Here is a 9,863-nt window from a genome sequence, read left to right as displayed (position 1 = left end):
AACAGAGTAGTCATTTTTGACATAGTAAGTGGCAGGTGTGTGTGAAGCATACATTAATGCACAGGGTGGGTGCTACCACACATGTAGGACCTGGACGGACAGTAATTGTTATGTGCACTAAGGCAACCGTACACTATCCCACCCCTTACAGATCAGCTACACTATGCTGCACAATACAGAACATGTGACCTCCATGATAATAACACTGACTGCAGTAGTAGTAGGTACTGTTGTACAACCATGACGACTGCAGCCTCACTTAGGGGGCGTGGCTACCCACGATACACATCAGCCGGGGGCGTGGCCTCCCGGCCGGTTTGCTCGTTGCGTGATGACGTTGCCGGTGCGTAAGGGCCGCTGGAGCCGGGTGAGCTGAGGTGAGGGGCTGAGAGCTGTCCGGCGCCATTATTACCATCTAGACCGGGAAACGGTGAGCGCTGGAAGAGCCGGTTTGAAAAACGGGAGAGCTGCAAGGAAGGCAGGACGGCGGCAGCACCACCACCACCGAGGGAGAGAGGTCACTTGCCCTGAGTGTGAGGCGAGCGAGGGACCATTTGACCTGAGGGGCCAGCGGCCACAGACCGAGGGCAGGGCGCGGGGCATTGTGGGAGAAGCCGCCACAACAGAAGAAGAAGAAGAAGAAGAAGCAGCAGCAACCGGGACGGGCGCAGCCACACACACTGACCGCAGCCTACCCCATCAGCAACAGCATGTCGTACAAACCAATTGCCCCGGCACCGTCAGGAAGCAGCAGCGCCCCAGGGAACCCCGTCACTCCCGGTAACTAGATTTGTACCTCTGGACCTGATGCCCAGTAGCCTGTGTATGTAGCACACACACACACACGTGTGTAGATCACAGATCTCTACAGACATCACTAACACCCTCCAAGTAGCTGAAAAGTTACATTTTAATTTTTTTAAAATTCATTTTATAAATGTTCTAATGAATTCGACGTATCAAACCTTCCAAAGAGGAGAGGTGAAGAAGTTTCCCACAGCGACCTGTCAGTGCCCAGCTATCATTCTATTTAATGGAATAGATCAGTGATGGCTACAAGCTGATTGGTTGTTTTGATATGCACCTTTTCTTGAGCTTTATAAAGCAGGTTTGCTGCATTTTCTGTAACGATAGCCAGTGGTGCCACCCTCACTCTTATGGCATGACCTATTATTTTTTTCCTGTTAATGCTTCATCTATATTTCTCTGACGTCCTAAGTGGATGCTGGGACTCCGTAAGGACCATGGGGAATAGCGGCTCCGCAGGAGACTGGGCACAACTAAAAGAAAGCTTTAGACTAACTGGTGTGCACTGGCTCCTCCCACTATGACCCTCCTCCAGACTTCAGTTAGAATCTTGTGCCCGGCTGAGCTGGATGCACACTAGGGGCTCTCCTGAGCTCCTAGAAGAGAAAGTATATTTTAGGTTTTTTATTTTCAGTGAGATCTGCTGGCAACAGACTCACTGCTACGAGGGACTAAGGGGAGAAGAAGCGAACCTACCTGACTGGAGATAGTTTGGGCTTCTTAGGCTACTGGACACCATTAGCTCCAGAGGGATCGAACACAGGACCCGACCTCGATCGTTCGGTCCCGGAGCCGCGCCGCCATCCCCCTTACAGAGCCAGAAGCAAGAAGTGGTCCGGAAAATCGGCGTCAGAAGACCTCGGTCTTCAACAAAGTAGCGCACAGCACTGCAGCTGTGCGCCATTGCTCCTCATGTACACCTCACACTCCGGTCACTAATGGGTGCAGGGCGCTGGGGGGGGGGGGGGGGCGCCCTGAGCAGCAATAAAAACACCTTGGCTGGCAAATCATCACAATATATAGTCCCAGAGGCTATATATGTGATAAATTACCCCTGCCAGAATTCCTGAAAAAAGCGGGAGAAAGTCTGCCGAAAAAGGGGCGGGGCTAACTCCCTCAGCACACTGGCGCCATTTCTCCCTCACAGCTCCGCTGGAAGGATCGCTCCCTGGCTCTCCCTGCAGTATCAAGCTACAAAGGGTAAAAAAGAGAGGGGGGGCACTAAATTTAGGCGCAGTATAACTTATATAGCAGCTATGAAGGGAAATAATCCAGTTAATCCCTGTATTATTATAGCGCTCTGGTGTGTGCTGGCATACTCTCTCTCTCTGTCTCCCCAAAGGGCTTTGTGGGGTCCTGTCCTCTGTCAGAGCATTCCCTGTGTGTGTGCGCGCGGTGTGTCGGTACGGCTGTGTCGACATGTTTGATGAGGAGGCTTATGTGGAGGCGGAGCAGATGCCTATAAATGTGATGTCACCCCCTGCGGGGCCGACACCTGAGTGGATGGTTATGTGGAAGGAATTACGTGACCGTGTCAACTCCTTACATAAAAGGTTTGACGACATACCAAATATGGGACAGCCGGCTTCTCAGCCTGTGCATGCCCAGGCGTCTCAAAAGCCATCAGGGGCTCTAAAACGCCCGCTACCTCAGATGGCAGACACAGATGTCGACACGGATACTGACTCCAGTGTCGACGACGATGAGACTAATGTAACTTCCAATAGGGCCACACGTTACATGATTGAGGCTATGAAAAATGTGTTGCACATTTCTGATGTTACCCCAGGTACCACAAAAAAGGGTATTATGTTTGGAGAGAAAAAACTACCAGTAGTTTCTCTGACGTCCTAGTGGATGCTGGGAACTCCGTAAGGACCATGGGGATTAGCGGCTCCGCAGGAGACTGGGCACAAAAGTAAAAGCTTTAGGACTACCTGGTGTGCACTGGCTCCTCCCCCTATGACCCTCCTCCAAGCCTCAGTTAGATTTTTGTGCCCGGCCGAGAAGGGTGCACACTAGGGGCTCTCCTGAGCTTCTTAGTGAAAGTTTGTTTTAGGTTTTTTATTTTCAGTGAGACCTGCTGGCAACAGGCTCACTGCATCGAGGGACTAAGGGGAGAAGAAGCGAACTCACCTGAAGTGCAGAGTGGATTGGGCTTCTTAGGCTACTGGACACCATTAGCTCCAGAGGGACCGAACACAGGCCCAGCCTCGGAGCTCGGTCCCAGAGCCGCGCCGCCGGCCCCCTTACAGAGCCAGAAGCAAGAAGAGGTCCGGAAAAATCGGCGGCAGAAGACATCAGTCTTCAACAAGGTAGCGCACAGCACTGCAGCTGTGCGCCATTGTTACTCAGGCACACTTCACACTCCGGTCACTGAGGGTGCAGGGCGCTAGGGGGGGGCGCCCTGAGCAGCAATGTAAAACACCTTGGCTGGCATAAATACACCACATATAACCCCCAGGGCTATATGGATGTATTTTAACCCCTGCCAGAACTTACAAAAAAGCGGGAGAAAAGGCCGCCGAGAAGGGGGCGGAGCCTATCTCCTCAGCACACAGGCGCCATTTTCCATCACAGCTCCGCTGGAAGGACGTCTCCCTGACTCTCCCCTGCAGTCCTGCACTACAGAAAAGGGTAAAAAAGAGAGGGGGGCACTAATTTGGCGCAGTTTTGTTACTAACAGCAGCTATAAAGGGAAAAGCACATTTTATAGTGGTATTCCTGTTTATATATATATATATATATATATATATATATATATATATATATATATATATATATATATATATATATATATATATATATATATATATATAGCGCTCTGGTGTGTGCTGGCATACTCTCCCCCTGTCTCCCCAAAGGGCTAGTGGGGTCCTGTCCTCTATCAGAGCATTCCCTGTGTGTGTGCGGTGTGTCGGTACGATTGTGTCGACATGTTTGAGGAGGAAAATGAGATGGAGGCGGAGCAATTGCCTATTATACAGTTGTCACCCTCTGGGGAGTCGACACCTGAGTGGATGAGCTTATGGAAGGAATTGCGTGACAGTGTCAGCTCGTTACGACAGACAGTTGACGACATGAGACAGCCGGCTACTCAGCTTGTGCCTGTCCAAGGGTCTCAAACGCCATCAGGGGCTTTAAAACGCCCGTTACCTCAAATGGCAGACACGGATACTGACTCCAGTGTCGACGATGATGAGACAAACGTGACTTCCACTAGGGCCACACGTTACATGATTGAAGCAATTAAAAATGTATTGCATATCTCTGATAATACAGGTACCACTAAAAAGGGTATTATGTTTGGTGAGAAAAAACTGCCTGTAGTTTTTCCTATATCCGAGGAATTAAATGAAGTGTGTGATGAGGCGTGGGTTTCCCCCGATAAAAAACTGATAATTCCTAAAAGGTTATTGGCATCGTACCCTTTCCCGCCAGAGGATAGGGCACGTTGGGAAACACCCCCTAGGGTGGATAAAGCGCTCACACGTTTGTCAAAACAGGTAGCACTACCCTCTCCTGATACGGCCGCCCTAAAGGAACCTGCCGATAGAAAGCTGGAGAATATCCTAAAATGTATATACTCTCACACGGGTGTTATACTGCGACCAGCAATCGCCTCAGCCTGGATGTGCAGTGCGGGCCTGGCGTGGTCAGATTCCCTGACTAAAAATATTGATACCCTAGATAGGGACAGTATATTACTGACTATAGAGCATTTGAAGGATGCATTTCTATATATGCGTGATGCACAGAGGGATATTTGCCGACTGGCATCTAGAGTTAGCGTGCTGTCCATTTCTGCTAGAAGAGGTTTATGGACGCGGCAGTGGTCAGGTGATGCGGATTCTAAAAGGCACATGGAAGTATTGCCTTATAAGGGGGAGGAGTTATTTGGGGTAGGTCTATCAGACCTGGTAGCCACGGCAACTGCTGGAAAATCCACATTTTTACCCCAGGTAGCTTCTCAACCTAAGAAGACGCCGTATTATCAGGCGCAGTCCTTTCGGCCCCATAAGGGCAAGCGGGCAAAAGGCGCCTCATTTATGCCCCGTGGCAGAGGGAGAGGAAAAAGGCTGCAACAAACAGCCAGTTCCCAGGAACAAAAGCCCTCTCCCGCCTCCGCAAAGTCCTCAGCATGACGCTGGGGCTTTACAGGCAGACACGGTGGGGGGCCCGTCTCAAGAAGTTCAGTGCGCAGTGGGCCCACTCGCAAGTGGACCCCTGGATCCTTCAAGTGGTATCTCAGGGGTACAAATTGGAATTTGAGACGTCTTCCCCTCGCCGTTTTCTAAAGTCTGCTTTACCGACGTCTCCCTCAGACAGGGAGGCAGTATTGGATGCCATTCACAAGCTGTATTCCCAGCAGGTGATAATCAAGGTACCCCTCCTACAACAGGGAAAGGGGTACTATTCCACACTATTTGTGGTACCGAAGCCGGACGGCTCGGTGAGACCAATTTTAAACCTAAAATCCTTGAACACTTAGATACAAAGGTTCAAATTCAAGATGGAGTCACTCCGAGCAGTGATTGCAAACCTGGAAGACGGGGACTATATGGTGTCTCTAGACATCAAAGATGCTTACCTACATGTCCCAATTTACCCTTCTCACCAAGGGTACCTCAGGTTTGTGGTACAGAACTGTCACTATCAGTTTCAGACGCTGCCGTTTGGATTGTCCACGGCACCCCGGGTCTTTACCAAGGTAATGGCCGAAATGATGATACTCCTTCGAAGGAAGGGAGTTTTAGTTATCCCTTACTTGGACGATCTCCTGATAAGGGCAAGATCCAGGGAACAGTTGGAAGTCGGGGTAGCACTATCTCGGATAGTGCTTCGCCAGCACGGTTGGATTCTCAATATTCCAAAATCTCAGCTGATCCCGACTACCCGACTCCTATTCCTAGGGATGATCCTGGACACAGTCCAGAAAAAGGTGTTTCTCCCGGAGGAGAAAGCCAGGGAGTTATCCGAACTAGTCAGAAATCTCCTAAAACCAGGCCAAGTCTCAGTGCATCAATGCACAAGGGTCCTGGGAAAGATGGTGGCTTCTTACGAAGCAATCCCATTCGGCAGATTCCACGCAAGAACCTTCCAGTGGGATCTGCTAGACAAATGGTCCGGGTCGCATCTTCAGATGCATCAGCGGATAATCTTGTCACCAAGGACAAGGGTGTCTCTCCTGTGGTGGTTGCAGAGTGCTCATCTTCTAGAGGGCCGCAGATTCGGCATTCAGGACTGGGTCCTGGTGACCACGGATGCCAGCCTGAGAGGCTGGGGAGCAGTCACACAGGGAAGAAATTTCCAGGGCTTGTGGTCAAGCCTGGAGACATCACTTCACATAAATATCCTGGAGCTAAGGGCCATCTACAATGCTCTAAGCCTAGCAAGACCTCTGCTTCAAGGTCAGCCGGTGCTGATCCAGTCAGACAACATCACGGCAGTCGCCCACGTAAACAGACAGGGCGGCACAAGAAGCAGGAGGGCAATAACAGAAGTTGCAAGGATTCTTCGCTGGGCGGAAAATCATGTGATAGCACTGTCAGCAGTGTTCATTCCGGGAGTGGACAACTGGGAAGCAGACTTCCTCAGCAGACACGACCTCCATCCGGGGGAGTGGGGACTTCACCCAGAAGTCTTCCACATGATTGTGAACCGTTGGGAAAAACCAAAGGTGGACATGATGGCGTCCCGCCTCAACAAAAAACTGGACAGGTATTGCGCCAGGTCAAGGGACCCTCAGGCAATAGCTGTGGACGCTCTGGTAACACCGTGGGTGTACCAGTCAGTGTATGTGTTCCCTCCTCTGCCTCTCATACCCAAGGTACTGAGGATCATAAGAAGGAGAGGAGTAAGGACTATACTCGTGGCTCCGGATTGGCCAAGAAGGACTTGGTACCCGGAACTTCAAGAGATGCTCACAGAGGACCCGTGGCCTCTACCTCTAAGAAAGGACCTGCTTCAGCAGGGACCCTGTCTGTTCCAAGACTTACCGCGGCTGCGTTTGACGGCATGGCGGTTGAACGCCGGATCCTGAAGGAAAAAGGCATTCCGGATGAAGTCATCCCTACCCTGATCAAAGCCAGGAAGGATGTAACCGTGCAACATTATCACCGGAATTGGCGTAAATATGTTGCGTGGTGCGAGGCCAGGAAGGCCCCTACAGAGGAATTTCAACTGGGTCGTTTCCTACATTTCCTGCAAACAGGACTGTCTATGGGCCTAAAATTAGGGTCCATTAAGGTTCAAATTTCGGCCCTGTCGATTTTCTTCCAGAAAGAAGGGGGTACTGCATATACAGCCTCCTTTTGTGCCTCCAGTGGCACCTTGGGATCTCAATGTAGTTTTGGGGTTCCTAAAATCACATTGGTTTGAACCACTCTCCACTGTGGACTTAAAATATCTCACTTGGAAAGTGGTAATGTTGTTAGCCCTGGCTTCAGCCAGGCGTGTCTCAGAATTGGCGGCTTTAGCCTATAAAAGCCCTTACCTAATTTTTCATACGGACAGGGCAGAATTGAGGACTCGTCCTCAATTTCTCCCTAAGGTGGTTTCAGCATTTCACTTGAACCAGCCTATTGTGGTGCCTGCGGCTACTAGGGACTTGGAGGACTCCAAGTTGCTGGACGTAGTCAGGGCCCTGAAAATATGTTTCCAGGACGGCTGGAGTCAGGAAATCTGACTCGCTGTTTATCCTGTATGCACCCAATAAGCTGGGTGCTCCTGCTTCTAAGCAGACTATTGCTCGTTGGATTTGTAGTACAATTCAGCTTGCACATTCTGTGGCAGGCCTGCCACAGCCAAAATCTGTAAAAGCCCACTCCACAAGGAAGGTGGGCTCATCTTGGGCGGCTGCCCGAGGGGTCTCGGCTTTACAACTTTGCCGCGCTGCTACTTGGTCAGGGGCAAACACGTTTGCAAAATTCTACAAATTTGATACCCTGGCTGAGGAGGACCTTGAGTTCTCTCATTCGGTGCTGCAGAGTCATCCGCACTCTCCCGCCCGTTTGGGAGCTTTGGTATAATCCCCATGGTCCTTACGGAGTTCCCAGCATCCACTAGGACGTCAGAGAAAATAAGAATTTACTTACCGATAATTCTATTTCTCATAGTCCGTAGTGGATGCTGGGTGCCCATCCCAAGTGTGGATTGTCTGCAATACTTGTACATAGTTATTGTTACAAAAATCGGGTTATTATTGTTGTGAGCCATCTTTCAGAGGCTCCTCTGTTATCATGCTGTTAACTGGGTTCAGATCACAGGTTGTACGGTGTGATTGGTGTGACTGGTATGAGTCTTACCCGGGATTCAAAATCCTTCCTTATTGTGTACGCTCGTCCGGGCACAGTATCCTAACTGAGGCTTGGAGGAGGGTCATAGGGGGAGGAGCCAGTGCACACCAGGTAGTCCTAAAGCTTTTACTTTTGTGCCCAGTCTCCTGCGGAGCCGCTAATCCCCATGGTCCTTACGGAGTTCCCAGCATCCACTACGGACTATGAGAAATAGAATTATCGGTAAGTAAATTTTTATTTTTTCCTCCATCTGAGGAGTTAAATGAAGTGTGTGAAGAAGCGTGGGCTTCCCCCGATAAGAAACTAGTAATTTCTAAAAGGTTATTGACGTACCCTTTCCCGCCAGAGGATAGGTCACGTTGGGAAACATCCCCTAGGGTGGATAAAGCGCTCACACGCTTGTCAAAGAAGGTGGCACTACCGTCTCCGGATACGGCCGCCCTAAAGGAACCTGCTGATAGAAAGCAGGAGGCTATCCTGAAGTCTGTGTATGTATGTATAAAAATATATATATATATATATATATATATATATATATATATATATATATACACACACACACACACACACACACACACACACACACACACACACACACACACACACACACACGTATTATACTGAGACCAGCTATTGCTTCAGCATGGATGTGCAGTGCTGCAGCTGCGTGGTCAGATTCCCTGTCGGAAAATATTGATACCCTAGACAGGGACACTATATTGCTAACCGTAGAGCATATTAAAGACGCAGTCTTATACATGAGAGATGCACAGAGGGATATTTGCCGGCTGGCATCTAAAATAAGTGCAATGTCCATTTCTGCCAGGAGAGGGTTATGGACTCGGCAGTGGACAGGTGATGCAGACTCTAAAAGGCACATGGAAGTTTTGCCTTATAAAGGTGAGGAGGAGTTCGGGGATGGTCTCTCGGACCTAGTTTCCACAGCAACAGCTGGGAAGTCTGCATTTTTACCCCATGTTCCCTCACAGCCAAAGAAAGCACCGTATTATCAGGTACAGTCCTTTCGGCCCCATAAGGGCAAGCGGGTTAGAGGCGCGTCCTTTCTGCCCAGAGGCAGAGGTAGAGGGAAAAAGCTGCAGCATACAGCCAGTTCCCAGGAGCAAAAGTCCTCCCCCGCTTCCTCAAAGTCCACCGCATGACGCTGGGGCTCCACAGGCGGAGCCAGGTACGGTGGGGGCCCGTCTCAAAAATTTCAGCGATCAGTGGGCTCGCTCACGGGTGGATCCCTGGATCTTTCAAGTAGTATCTCAGGGGTACAAGCTGGAATCCGAGAAGTCCCCCCCCCCCCCCCCCGCCGTTTCCTCAAATCTGCCTTGCCAACAACTCCCTCAGGCAGGGAGGCAGTGATAGAGGCAATTCACAAGCTGGTATTCCCAGCAGGTGATAGTCAAGGTGCCCCTACTTCAACAAGGACGGGGTTACTATTCCACAATGTTTGTGGTACCGAAACCGGACGGTTCGGTGAGACCCATTTTAAATTTGAAATCCTTGAACACATATATAAAAAAAATCAAGTTCAAGATGGAATCGCTCAGGGCGGTTATTGCAAGCCTGGACGAGGGGGATTACATGGTATCACTGGACATCAAGGATGCTTACCTGCATGTCCCCATTTACCATCCTCACCAGGAGTACCTCAGATTTGTGGTACAGGATTGTCATTACCAATTCCAGACGTTGCCGTTCGGTCTATCCACGGCTCCGAGGGTCTTTACCAAGGTAATGGCCGAAATGATG

The 9,863-nt window shown here is 50.1% G+C and overlaps 1 protein-coding gene across 2 annotated transcripts in view; it reads left to right on the top strand.

The window, feature by feature from the left end:
* The first annotated feature begins 326 nt into the window (after positions 1-326).
* CDK2AP2 (cyclin dependent kinase 2 associated protein 2) overlaps positions 327-9,863 on the top strand; it is a 68,767-nt gene continuing 59,230 nt past the window's right edge. For both annotated transcript variants that reach the window (XM_063958531.1, XM_063958532.1), the window contains exon 1: positions 327-780. In XM_063958531.1, coding sequence (XP_063814601.1) covers positions 711-780 — 70 coding nt within the window. In that variant the 5' untranslated portion in view covers positions 327-710. The remainder of the gene's footprint in view (positions 781-9,863) is intronic.

Source organism: Pseudophryne corroboree, chromosome 3 (genome assembly GCF_028390025.1).
Source record: "Pseudophryne corroboree isolate aPseCor3 chromosome 3, aPseCor3.hap2, whole genome shotgun sequence".
Lineage (NCBI taxonomy): Eukaryota > Metazoa > Chordata > Amphibia > Anura > Myobatrachidae > Pseudophryne > Pseudophryne corroboree.
Note: the sequence above shows the minus strand (reverse complement) of the source record. Positions and strands in the feature narration are given on the sequence as shown.